General features: G+C 34.2%; 1 protein-coding gene across 1 annotated transcript in view; it reads left to right on the top strand.

Annotated features, from left to right (window-relative positions):
• The window catches only part of CSMD3 (CUB and Sushi multiple domains 3), a 643,537-nt gene that overhangs the window by 465,387 nt on the left and 163,642 nt on the right, over nucleotides 1-14,508 (top strand). The window contains exons 30-32 of the mRNA XM_063299980.1: nucleotides 613-800; nucleotides 2,024-2,218; nucleotides 9,323-9,439. Of these exons, the coding sequence (XP_063156050.1) occupies nucleotides 613-800; nucleotides 2,024-2,218; nucleotides 9,323-9,439 (500 nt within the window). The remainder of the gene's footprint in view (nucleotides 1-612; nucleotides 801-2,023; nucleotides 2,219-9,322; nucleotides 9,440-14,508) is intronic.

The following is a 14,508-nucleotide window of genomic DNA, read 5'->3' as shown; positions in this document are numbered from 1 at the left end:
CATATATATATATATATATATATATACACACGCATACATACATATATATATATATATATATATATATATGGGATATTTATTTATTTATGAATTTATAACCCCTATTTCTATTCCAACTTTCAAAGGGGGTTATGTGGTTGTTTATTTATTAGATCTATACCCCAACTTTCCTTTAGGAGCTCAAGGTGATTGGCATAGGACCTCTCAAGATTTTCACACAGCTGCAGCTATACCACAGTGGTTCTCAACCATTCTCTTGAACTAATATTGAAAAAATATTATGCAAATTGTAAACATCTAATTTATAAATAAGAGAAGAAAAACTGACAAGCATTTTAATGTACTTTTTAGCACAACTGAAGAGTTCTTTCCTTATAAAGAAATCCAGGCAAAACTAATGTTGCTGCTTATTAGCATTTAGAAGACACTAATTATACATAATAGATTGAATTCAGGTTTATAGTTATACTTAAAATAGAACCAATAAAATCACTGAATACTTAAGACTAACTTGTTTCCTTAATGGTAGTGGTCTATTCAAGTTATTATGCAAGCCATATTTTTATCTAATTTTGCATGTTCTATATTTATTTGTTTTTAAACATTTTACAGCTTCAGCATAGAACCAAATTATGACTTTCTCTACATCTATGATGGACCAGACAGCAACAGCCCACTAATTGGAAGCTTTCAAGATAGCAAATTGCCAGAAAGAATAGAAAGTAGTTCAAACTCAATGCATTTGGCTTTTCGAAGTGATGGATCTGTTAGTTTTACTGGGTTCCATTTGGAGTATAAAGGTAAGTAAGTGTAACTTTATTGATAAGTTTGCTCATGAATGTTAAAATATTCTGTCCAGCATAACTACTTTAAAATATCTGTTTGCATTAAGCCAAGAATTGTGTCATTTTGCTTATACACTGTTTCTTCATTTTACCATATTTGTAATTTGTTAATTTTTTATTTTATGTCAAGTGGTTGCTTACTATGTGCCATATAGGAATCTTAAATGCCTTACAGCAATAGTGCTACTTTTTAATGCTGCTTTATATGTAATGATTAATCTATGTTTGGGCAGAATATTTCTGACCACAGATAGGATTTTATAGGAATGAATGATTATGAAACATAGCCAGGAGAGAAAGACTAGCCTAGCCTCCCTCCTCAAAGGTAATATGATGTAATATGCTTCTATGTTGTATATTCAGTCGTGAATACCACCCAGATTTGCCATATCTGTATGACAGAAAGGAGTAATGATTAAGAATGCATCTGTACAAATGCATGGGAATAATTACTAATGATTTAACCCTATAATCACACACAGCTGTTGTTGCTTTCATTTCTAATTCAAATCAAGCATGTCATTGTTTTCCCACCTTTAAGGGGAAAGTTATAAAAAAATTAAAAACAGTATGGTGAGGGCGGCATCCCCAGGTCCTGGCTGTTTTTTGTTATTGTGACAAAAACATGTCACGGTGTCCTAGCATTGTATTGCAAGGTCTGGCCCTTTTGCCTGCAGCATCATAACACACATAGAAAAGAGATGTGCATTGCACCACCACAACACTGCTTTCCTCACCCTGAGCCCCCATGCTGCCCCACAGATGTCACTGTAAGTGACGTTTGAAATAGAAATAAATAAAATAAAATAAAATAAGCTAACGTTGGGATAGGGAAAACACTGAAATACTCTATTCCTTACAAGAGTTGTGATTCCTTTCTGTTTGTGTTCCTTGTTTTGTTTTTTTAAAGCAAGATTGGTGATGGGATAAAAAGGAAATCATTAGGGCACCTTCAGCTTGTTTAGCACAAGGGAAATAAAGATCCAAGATGCTTTTGACATCTTTCCTCACAAAAATTATCTTAGGCTACCTGATGGCATACTTAGAAAGAAGATGATGCCTATTATTGTTTTGCTGGTTGTCTCATATGAGCATGCAATAATTTTAAAATTAAATACATCAAAATAAATGTTGTGTTCTAACAGCATCACTGTCTTTCCCCTCTGATCAAATTAAAGCCAAGTTACGTGAGTCATGCTTCGATCCTGGGAATATAATGAATGGTACAAGACTTGGAATGGATTATAAACTGGGATCAACAGTCACGTATTATTGTGATGCTGGCTATGTCCTTCAAGGATACTCTACACTTACTTGCATCATGGGAGATGATGGAAGACCTGGATGGAACAGAGTCTTACCTACCTGCCATGGTAAGATTTTGAGAAAAAAAAATATAATCCATTCATGATGATGACAATGATTATGATTTTACAGGTATATTAGAATTTTTCTCCTTTGTTTGTTACTTACACATGCTGGTATTTATTGTACCAGCCTTGTTATAGTGAATACATAACCAAAGTATTCTCCTGTTTTCCATCCAGTCCTCTGGAACTCTGTCTCAAACAACAAGAACACCAATGGGACAGAGGGGTGGGGGATCAAGAAAATAAATATACATACTCTCTGGAAAACAGCAACAACAACAGCCACCCTGATGTTAGACGAATGTCAGTGTTCTCACTGGTGGTTAGACTATCACATCACAAAATACTCTAAAGCTGGTCATCCAACTGAACTAGGCTTCAGACAACTTTATGTTCACTGGAGATCAGATCTGACCAGTTTTAGTAGATAGCACTTAGAGGGGTCAGTGCTCTGAACTTTACTATCCTGAGAACCCTGAACAGATGAAGCTTGCATTGTGCCTACTATCTAAACCAGCTTTTCCAACATCCTGCCCACCAAGACTACCTGGACTACTAGAATTATTTCATTATATATCAGAACTCAAAAGTTCATTACATACCACTTCATTACATATCATAACCCCAAAAGATTGAAGTTCTGAAACAACCTTAGTTAAGTATCACATCTTTGTTAGCAGACACAGTTTTCTTTCAGTTCAAATGGCTTGATTTTCTGAAATAAGGCTAACTAGTACACTGATCAATGGCAAAGCATGAATGCTGCTAACATCTGTTGGCATCCATTCAAACATTTTTATAAATCTGTATATTTTAGAGAGGTGTAGCCAAGAAAGAGCATAAGTTTATGATAATTCAGTATTTTAAAAAAAGTTATCTGTGTTTAGTTTGGGAAACAAACAGCTAGGTAGAAAGGTTTATTTATTTATTTATTTTATTATTATTATTATTTTCAGAATATACATAAAAACTAAAAAGGATGAAACAAAAGAACCTACAAAGAAAAAAAAAGTTTCACACCTTTTTAGTTATTTTTTTTTCCCTTTGAAAGGTTTAAAGCTCCCTTTCTTCATGCAAAATTATCTTTTTTTCCTCTTACTCATATTCTTTGGACTTGATTCCCTTTGAACTACATTTAGGATATGGTCTGAGATTTTAAAAGGGCCTTAAAACACGTATTTTTCTTTGGACCTTTATGAAGCTGGAAGAATTTTTATATTCATGGCATTGCTTGCTATGAATTTAAATTATGACAGTGTTGGGGGTTAGATAATGTTTTTAATTTATTATCTTAAAATTATGGTGTTGATGGAGGTTAGTACTATGTTATGATTTGTATTGCTTTGCTTATAGAGCAAAAATACTGCTACTAAATAAAGACCTCTGTTCATCAGCAAACTAGTTAATTTATCACAGGGGACAACTATTTCTAGCTCTGGGCAACACAGAACATGTGTTGACTTAGGTACTATGGATCCTCCTGATGGCTTTTCCTTGGAAGACAGGGATGAGCCAATGATACCTATGAAAGCCACTGAATCAGATTCAGATTCCCAGAGATTGAAGAAGAACTGTTGCAACAAGCCTGCTTCAAAGTCCAGAGCAGTTTCTCTAACAGAAACCCTAAGCCCTTGGAAACTGTCAAGATTCAGAGTTAAATATCAAGGAGTATTGCAAAAGTACACAGAGAGTAATGAAATTAAGACTAATGGATACCAGATAAGATGGGGTAGCGGTTTTGAAACTTGAATATCGAAAGCTCTTTCTGGAAAAACCTAGTGCTAGAATTGAATGTTGCAGCCTTGCCTTGTATGCTGAAGACTAACTCAACTCACTCATTAGGACCTCTGAACCTTGGCCTGACTGTTCATTATATACTATGCTTCATCTCCAGGAATTACAATGCAATAAGTATTTTCTCTGCTATCTTGGACTGGATTTTGACTTACTTGCTATAGGCCCATTTCATGAAATATGTTTCCCTGGTCTTGGTGTATATGGTTACAGTCTTTAGTTTTTACCTCTCCCTCTTGAACAAGACAGGTACTTCCTCTCACAGCATTGCTAAAATTTGATGATCAATCATTCTTGCAGCATTTTGATAGGACTAAATGAGATTTTGGCATTTGTGCATATTTCACAAGGGTTCGATGTTTTTGCTGCCATTTCCTGGACAAATATGTAAGTCTGTGACTTCTCTGCTATGACATTCTGGTGTCACTGAACTTGTATTTTTATGTTAGTTCCTGACATTTTACTTCTGAGCATGAAGAATAGATTTTTCACATGGCAGAATGGCTCTGATTAAATCAGCAGGTCAGGAGATGCTGCTGAATTGCAAAGAATCCAAGTAATAATCTTATAGGGTTTAGACAGGAATCAATGATGATGAGATACATACTTTTGTTTCATTCTTTGAATCCTCATGGCCCAATGATCATACAGTAAACCAAACATTCTCATCATCAGTTCAATATCCTATCACAAAGTTTTGAGAAAGTGTATTTTTCCCCTAAATTAAACTAAGAAAACACAGAAGGAAACATATGCACTTTAACATTTCTCCAGTGTATTATATATTAGATATACCTCATATCCTAATTTTAAATGTCCTTGAAGCCTTTTTCATAAGTGTGTGACATGAAGAAAGTCCACAGTCTCATTCTAATATGAATCAATAGAAAGATTAACTAAGCAAATACTCTGAACCATTTGACATTTCGTGATAGCTGTTAAAAACAGAAAGTAATTAAGGTTTCCAGATTGTATTTTTTACATATGACAAAAGATAACATGTAGATTTTTTGGCAATGTCAACAAATGTACTTACTTTCAATCATAATCATTGGGGGAGATGGGCGGTGATATAAATTTAATAAATAATAATAATAATATGTAAGTTTTACCTTTCATGAAACTATTGTTTATTGTTTATAAGTTAGTACTTTATTGCTCAGTGTTGTGGGAAACCTCATTTCATGCTAAGAAGAATTTAGATCATTTTACAATTCTTGCTGAGTCCAAAGGCAAAAAATTCATACATTTTTCTTCCTTTTTTAAAATTAAGTCTACTATATGTTATTTATTTTGGGGAAAGGAGAAGAATTATCTGTGATAGGCTACCACTCAGAAGTAGCTGACAAGTATTTATTCTTACAAATATGTAAAAAAAAACAAAAAACTACAAAGTATTCCACATTAGACTGATCAGGAATATCTCTGCAAACTTTAGAATGCTTGCTGTTGCCACTAATATGCTTATGGACAGCGTTGTTAGGCAGAAAACATTGCAAAGATGAACCACAGCCCATCATGCAAGAGCGAATCATCCATTCCTATGGTAAAAGATATATATTTAAGTGGTTACTAACGTAAGTTACAATAATTGCCAAGCCAAGTCAAATCAAAAGGTATTTGATCTAGTTTTGCTTTTCTTTTTTATGTCAAGAAATAGCCCAGCTTTTTAGGAATGCTGATAAAACATGTTGACTTCTCTTTGTACATAATCAATATGCAAAACAGACTATATTAATTTACCTTCACAGTTTACCCTTTCGCAAATAACAACCACAACAGCAGCCACAAATCTATATCTTGAGATATGAATTAGGGGAAATGTGCCTACAAAAAAGAATTCTATCTACTCCTTTTCTCCTACCTTCTTTATCTTCTCCTACCAGTTTATCTGTAAAGCAAACCATTTGCGTAGAGAGGGTTTAGTATCTGCACAAAAATGGAAACATTTTGTACGCAAAATCTTCCAAAGGGTACAAAAATGGATAACTGATGCACATGTCAGGGAATGTACTTGTGAAAGTGAATTCCACCCTTTCCTCCCACTTTCTTTAGGGCTTAAGGGAAGGGATGGATGAGGGAAGAAAGAACCGGGTGGGATGGGTTGAATGATTTGTTTGCTTGTTGCATTGGAATAGTCTAGAGTAAAATATCCCTTTAATTCAGTTTGAACTCTTTGCTCACAAGGGAGGAACAAAAAAAAAAAAATAACTGTTTTCAGTATTTACAGGAAGCAAGTAATCTTTCAGTGTGGGATGAAGGGCATTCTGCATGCCTGTAACATAATGGAATATACAATATTGAATTAGCAAATGTGAAAATACTTTTATTTAGTACATTTAAAAACTAAAAGGCAATTAATCCCAAGGCATTTTAAAGACTATCTGAATAATGGTACTGGATAATCAGGATGATCAATACTGCGTAGATTTGCACCTTTGGGTCATAATAAACTATAGTACCATCCATGATGTGATTTAGTAAGACTGGCTAAACTTCTCTGCTGTAGTTAGAAAGAAAATAAGCATTATGCTGAAATATCCCTGAGCACAATTTTATTTGAAATTTGATACTTTCACATAAGACTGAGCTACTAAATAATGTAATTAAAGCTTTATTATTGTTCAGCTTTATTGCAAATTCCATATGCAATTTGACACAAAGTGCCACTTCTAAGTTTTGTTGAAAAATATAACAGAATTTGCATATAAAATTTACTTCATTTGAAAATACATGCCTTTGTGAAAATGCTTTCTTTCTCAGTCCCTTCCTCATCTTACACTTTATGTAAATGACCTTGTATGTATCTAAATTCTGAACTAGAACTTTTTATTCAATATGAATTTAGTATTGGATATTAGAAGAAAATAAATCAATATTTAGTCTTGTGTATTTGATAATCTGAATTTCAAATCCACTGATTTCTATTTGTGTAGCACTTAATCTTTTAAACAATAATGAACTGCACTGTGGTATGCATTAGATATATACCCTTCATAAGATTAGATAGACATAAAATCTCTTGAAACAATTTGAAAAAATAAACACTGCTGGAAAGAACTCCATGTAGATTCATTCAAATTCATGGGATGGAATTCATTGGCATTCAAGCAGAGTTTAGATTATGTAATGCCACTTCCTGCTCCTCATCCTGCCTCCTCACCTCTCCATGTGGCTCTTGTCTCTCAATATGCCCCCAAAATTTGCTCCAGAGAGGTAGAAAGTCCTTCAGAGCAATTACTGAGTAGCTGTGGAGTTGGGGTAAAATAATTGCCCTCTCATTCTAGTAATTGAAACTGCTTCCAGTGATAGCAACATGATTCTACCCGTTGTTCTTACCTAGAGCACAGTAATTACCATATCAGTTGTGAATATTCCAGGAGTTATTGAAAATACTTTAAGCTGTGAAGAACTTTCCCAAGTTTCTAGGTTGTCCAGTTAGAGAAAATCCAGGTAATAGTATTAAAAAAAACTGAAACCAAAGAGCAAAGACACAAACACAACCACAAACAATATTTTCCAGATATAAACAACATAATGGATCTAGGATCAAAGTCTTTAAATAATTAAAATACTAATTTCATTTTTTTATGCCTTCAATCCAAGCAGTTTCAATCAAACTGTATTCTACTACTTTCCATGGTTGTTGTTTTGAAGTAACTGAAAAAAGTACCATAAAACTTGTATATTATTGGCTTTTCTTTTCTTTGTTTTGCTTTTGCCTAATCCCATCTTTCTTTATTCTGGGTGAAGATGTTGTTATGAATGCACTCATAGTTTCTCTTCTTATCTGAATGATTAAATAAACTTAAGTGAACACAGAAAATATTTTTCTCTGTTCAAGTAATGAGCCAGTTTGGTGTAGTGGTTAAAGCTAGAAACTGTGATGGTGAGTTCTAGTCCCAATTTAGGCATGAAAGCTGGTCACTCTCTCTCAGCCCTGGGAAGAAGGCAAGGGCAAACCACCTCTGAAATCTTGCCAAGAAAACTGCAGGGACTAGTCCAGGCAGTTGCCAGGAGTCAGGACTGACTTGAAGGAACAAAATGATAATGATGATGATGATGATGATGATGATAAAGATACATCAAATAATATTTTGGATATTGGGGACTCTTTTATTACCTAGAAACTCCATTGAATATTGGCTTAGGAAAGAATAATAATAATAATAATAATAATAATAATAATAATAATAATAATAAAAATTATATGCCACCCTACTCCCAGTGATTCTGGGCAGTTTCTCACTGCTATAAACAAGAAGAAATCTTTTGTATTTACTATATCAGAATTTCTGAGCAATTCATTGAATAATATGTATTGCTGTTTTTTATCTTTTTTTAAAAAGTACCAAATGGCAATTAGCAACATCAATATTTTCAGTACTTATAGTTTCAAGATTAACAACTTTTATATAAACATATTTGTCTTTAAGATTATAGTATTGGGTTGGTAATGAAAGCTGTTAAGTACTTTTTATATCTCATAAATTTCACTGTTATTATTGAAATGTTGTAATCTTGTTATTTTATACCACTCCATGACCAAATGAAGATTTGATATCAATATGAAACAAAAAATATGCTTGCAACAATGAAGTACACAAGAAAGCCACAAGAAACCTTAACAATCAGGGGAACAAATTTAAAATATATGTAATTCAAGTGCAAGCTGAAAGAACAAGATTTTGTTCTTTTTCTATACCTTGCCATGTGATACACATACAAAAGGGACAGAGCCTGTGGCATGATGGCATGCCTCAGATTTTGTCATTTGCTGCTCCCTCCTCTCTGATTCCTTTGAATGACATATTTTTTACTGAGAACATTTCTTAAGTAAACTGTGCTGGGGAAAATACAGCACAAATTACTCAGGGAGGCCACACCAAGGCTCTGAGGCATATCAGTCCTTTGTGCAGCAGTTTCAGATGATTGCTTAGCAAAATGCCCTTTTATTTGCTTTGTTCAATCGTAGTAGTATTTACTGGACTTTTGGAAACATCTGCTCAAGAGAGATACTGGGCCTCTGGTATAAATCTAACTGCAGAGAAAGGATTGTATGGAAGATGGCAATTCTTAAAAGAGTATTCTATATGGTTACACGTACAAATCAGTAGTGCATTTTAAGACCATTCCCTTATTCTAGCTAGCAAACCTAGTATTAGCATTGCAATAATTAAAAGGGTTTGTTTGTTTATTCATGAAATGTGATTTAATGCACATATTTCTTTTTGAAGGTAGAGTATATTTATTTAATTTATTTACTCCACTTTTTCTACCATATTGTAAAATAAATTGTCCTTTACTTTGTAGCACCTTGTGGAAGACGTTCCACAGGTTCTGAAGGCACCGTTTTATCTCCAAACTACCCTAAAAACTATAGCATAGGACATAACTGCATTTACTCCATTGCAGTTCCTAAAGAATTTGGTAAGTAGCAGCTTTTTTTTTTCTTTTCTAATTTGTATTTTAATTATATTGCAGTTAAAAATATTTACCTTGACCATGTGTTTATTTTGTGGAAAAACCTATATGATGCATCTGAAACCTTCATTCAAACATATCATTGCTAGACTCGAGTCAGAGTATCGATTTGTTATTCAGACAAATTATTTCAGTCTTACAGCTCACTATAATTGTTTTGGAAAAAGTATAGTTCTCAGAGAAGATATTGCACTCATTTTATCAAGTTACTTTTATAAACCTGTTGTAGTTAGTATGTCAGGACTCTGGTTACTTAAACATTGCATATGTTAAACCAGAACTGCATATGATATGCAACACAGACATTTTTGAATGGTGGAGATACTTTTAGATACTAATATAGAATATTTGTTGGGTAACCCCTAGCACAGATTTATTTATAAGAATTCATAAAGAAGAAAAGGAAATCAGAACCATGTAGAAAATTACTACTCAATAGCCAAAGTTAAATTTTAGTTTGAGGTACTAAATTCCTGTCTAATGTTTCATACCACTGGAGCGGTGGGTGCGGTCTGCCCTGGGTGCAAGCAGTTAGGGGATATATTATCTGAGGAGGCCATCTTGAAGGTCAGTAGTGGCTGTGGAGTTGGGTTGCTGATGCCAGTGCACTAATTAGCTGTTTCACATGGCAGAGTGATGGAGATGAAGAAGGATGGGCTGATGGTGGTATGGTTGGGCCAGGCTGGGTCCTGCAGCTGCTGCTTAGCCCCCTGATCCTCTCTGAGTGTCAAATATGCTAGGTACACTACTGTGTCACAAATACTGTTGGATGCTTGAAACTGAACACTGTTGCAGGGGGGAATGACCAGTTACTCTTTGGCATACATTTAAACATTTTTTTAAAAAAAAGTTCTACTGCATGTAAATTCTATTTTGCTTACACTCCAGTGTCATAATAAGATGAACATTTTTTTCAGTCTGCCATGTCTTCAGAGATTTTGGAGTTCTGGAAAGCTGATTATGGCCTGTTCAATGCATAGCTACCACCTTTAAATAACAAACTTCTGTACAATTGTAGACACAAAGCAAATGGCCATCAAGTAGGATCCTGAAAATTGCTAAGACTTTGGAGCTATGCTGATTTTTCCAATACTGTGTTGTTTTAACCATCCAGCTAAAAGTCATTTATTTTGTAAATGACAAAATAACATGTTAATCTATATTCTACTGAAAACTTTGCTACTAATAAGTATGACCTTGCACAAATTTGATTAAGTGGTTCACATCAAAGTAAAGTCATATATCCCAAGAACATCTCCAGCAACAGTCATTGGCTTTGAAATGTGGGCAAGATGGGACAACTGAAGCCTTCCACTTTTTACATTCATCCAATGCATGAAAAATTGACATCCAATCACACCCATCCTTAGGAAGACAGTGATAGTCACCAAGGACACTTTGATGTCTCCTTCTAGTCAAGCCCAACACATGGTGACTTCTTCAAGGAATTTCCATGTAGTTTTGCTGGCAAAAATACTGAAGTAGCTAGTCATTATCCATTCCTCCTCCTCCTGTTGTTTTCAATTTTCTAGTCAAGTCTATGTCCCTAATTTTTGTTGGACGACTCCTATCCACCCAACGTAGGTTATCCCAGACAAGTTGAAAGATCAAGTAATATTTTGGAGGAGGAAAATAACATTCTGGAAGTTCAAACAACAACAGAAAAAAAAAAGCTTTAAAAATATGTTTGTTGTTTCCCCTTCCTATTAGTGTATGTATGTACAGTATATGGGTATGGACCTGTGTACTGAAATTAAGATTTGCCTTTCAGTATGTTCTTTCTGAGTAATATTTTTGATAATATATAAGGCAATTCAGAAAAATCAAACTGATAAAATAAAATTAATGTAAGATTGCTTTTCTGAGCAAAAACTAAATGCAGTGATATATCAAAGGTTTAAAACATGTGTTTATATAGTATATTCTACAGGTATGTTCACATAGTAAAATATATAAAAGCTATTTACATGTTTTAAAATAGATTGGAAATTATGTGGAATAATGCATACAAAGAAGTAAGTGTATGTCTGTTTATGGGATAGTAGATATGGATTATGTTTCAAAATAAGTGGTATACATAAAATAGTGAGAGTGATTTTCACTCATCCCTTTTTCTGTTTCTTTCTTATTTCCTTTTTTCCTCCTGTTTTTCTTCAATTCTGCCTCTGTCTCGTTTATCTTTATTTCTTTGGATTTTCTTCATCCTGTTTGCCTTTGATCACATTGATGCTCTCAGAGCTTCATCATACTTCATGTAGCATATGGAGTTACTCTTATGTAGTGCAAATGTTTTGTTTAATAAGCTGCTTTCTTATTCTTTTGGTTTCTCCTGCAGTTTTTTTTTCTATTTTCCAGTTTCTTCTACTTCAAACAATTTCCCTACTTATACGCATTTGTGAAAAGTAAAACACATGCCTCTCTTTAGCTGTGACATAATATTCACAGCTAGATTTATCATTTGCAGACAGGCATCAGTGGAACGGTGCTATTCTAAGCATTGTTTGTTTGTTTGTTTTTGTTTTAATAGCTGCAATATTTTAATGAATTTCCTCGGAGAGGCAGGGAAAATATTCACCTGCGAGATTGATCTGGCATCATGGATAGAGGGATACTTTTTAGGGTTCTCTTGCACTGGTTAGCTCTTTCAGAAATCATTTTTTCTAGCTGCCCCCTCCAAAGGAAAGTTCTGCAAAATAACAAGTACACACAAATTCATGTTTCCGACAACATGCACCTGTGTGTGTATATATATATATATATATATTTTACATTACTGTTTTAGAATAGTGCATATGCCACCTCCTCCAGAAGAGGATCTGATTTGTTCCTCTTTTTGTGAAGGAAAAGACCGTTGGAAGCCCAACAATTAGCAAGTTTGAAGTGAATAAATGGGCATCACTGCATAGCATTCTCTGTGCATGGCAGTGGCTAGCTCACATTCACATGCTTGTTCAGCTGAAAGTGTTTTCTGTGAACAATTTACCTGTAGACATATTAATAGACTGAAAATGTGATGGTTGAGGCTGGCAAGGCAGGAAACAATGGACCTAGGACCAGGCAAGACTGGTATGTAAACAAAGTTCAGGTGCCATCTACACCCAGCCAGAGAAATGGGTGGAAGCAGCCCATTATCACAAAAGAATGGGAGGAAAAAACTCAAGGTTTTAACCTTGGGACACACATATATGACTAGAATCTTGGAGCCCAAAGAAGCCAATCTGTTTGTATCTGCAATGAAACCACTTGTTTACTCCAGTTGAGTCCTTGGTTCCAGTTGCATCCAGAAAGCCTGTTAATGCAATTGGTACTCCTAGAAAGATATTTATAATGGCAACAGAATATTTTCCAATCTAATAATCACCAACTGCAATCAAAATATGGTCTATATTTCCAGTGCTCTGAAATTCTAATATTTGGCTGAGATGTGCTCAGATTTACTCTGATCAGTTTAAGAATCAGCATCTGCACTTGTATATGTCAATCATAGTTATATTTGTGCATGTGGCCTGGCATACAGTGCAAAGCCTGTTCATTTCATCAATTTATCATTCAATATATTGTATAATCCCAGAGACTGGGTAAAGTTAGTAATCTAGTTAAGCCATCTGGGCAAACTCAGCCATTCTATTTATTTTCACTCAATCAGAATGTAATAGAAACTTTTGTGTCTGCATATAATTATGAAAATATTGGATTTAAATTCTTCTTTGCTTCCTTCCTTACAAAACAAGACTTGACTTTGAGATTGGGGAAACTAGGGAAATCCAGGAAGAATTTGATAACTATCTTATATGATTTATATATTTATGATTTTAATTTACTGCTTACACTGAATAAAAAAAAGAGTAACAGTCAATAAGCAGTATATGGCAAAATAAAACAGTAAAATACATTAAAGTATCCATACAGCCATGAATATGGTAAATAATGTATAACATAGTGTTATAAAGATTAAATCTATAAAATCAATAAACTATTCTGAATAGCTAAACCTGAAAGAGGTCTATTTTCCTGACATGTTATAACTGACATTTATACTAAAGGTGCAACAAAAAATACTAACAATATAAAGTATATGCTTTTTTTGGTTAAGAACCATCTAATAAACTAAAATAACAAAACAGTAACATTACAAATGGATATAGAATGCTAGGGTATTGAATTCTCACAAATCATCGTACAATTTACCTCTTTTGATACTATCTGTAGGCAGTATAACAGTAACACTCATAAAGAATGTATCAATTCTATCAGACAGAAAATACTAGAGATAAAATGAATCTGGGATAACATGCAATTAATGCTGTCAAATAGCATGCATAGATTTCCTGGTAAAAGGGACAGCATGTGAAAAAAATGAACAGTGGTTTCATTTTGACCAGTTCCACAGGTCAAAACAGGCCCAACACAAATTGTAAGAAGAAAGAAGCAAAGATAGAAAATTATTTATTTATTTATTTATTAAATTTATATCACCGCCCATCTCCCCCAATGGGAGAAATTGTCCATTAAGTTCTCTGTAACACTGAATTTTAGAGAGTATCATGTGTGAGGATTCTTTGCACAGAGCCACAGGACAGGATAAAGGCTGCATTGATGGAAAGGGATTATGGGAAGGCAGTTTTCTTCACTTTCTTCCTACAAACAACTGGCCTCAAGTCTTTTCTAAAAATGGAGCAAGCTATGGCTCACCAGGCTTTATATGGCGTATTGAGGGTCACATCCAAAAGTGAGTGGGGACCAGGAACTTGGCGGGGCAGGAAACAGGTTTTAAAGGGAGAAATATGGGCTTTAATACCCAATCTGTCCTTTAACTTTCCCCATAACATTAAACAACAACAAAAAAAGTTGAGGTTTTTGGTGCCACCCATTTTGGGATGTACATGCAGCCTTTAGATCATACCCCCCCCCAAAAAAAAAAGTGTCAAAGCTTAGGAGTGCTTGTTGTTTTTTGATCCTCTCTTTTGAATATATGGACAACGTTGACATTTTTTTCAGCTGTGTGGCATGCCTGT

This window comes from Candoia aspera, chromosome 3 (genome assembly GCF_035149785.1).
Source record: "Candoia aspera isolate rCanAsp1 chromosome 3, rCanAsp1.hap2, whole genome shotgun sequence".
Lineage (NCBI taxonomy): Eukaryota > Metazoa > Chordata > Lepidosauria > Squamata > Boidae > Candoia > Candoia aspera.
This window is presented reverse-complemented; position numbering and strand designations above follow the sequence as displayed.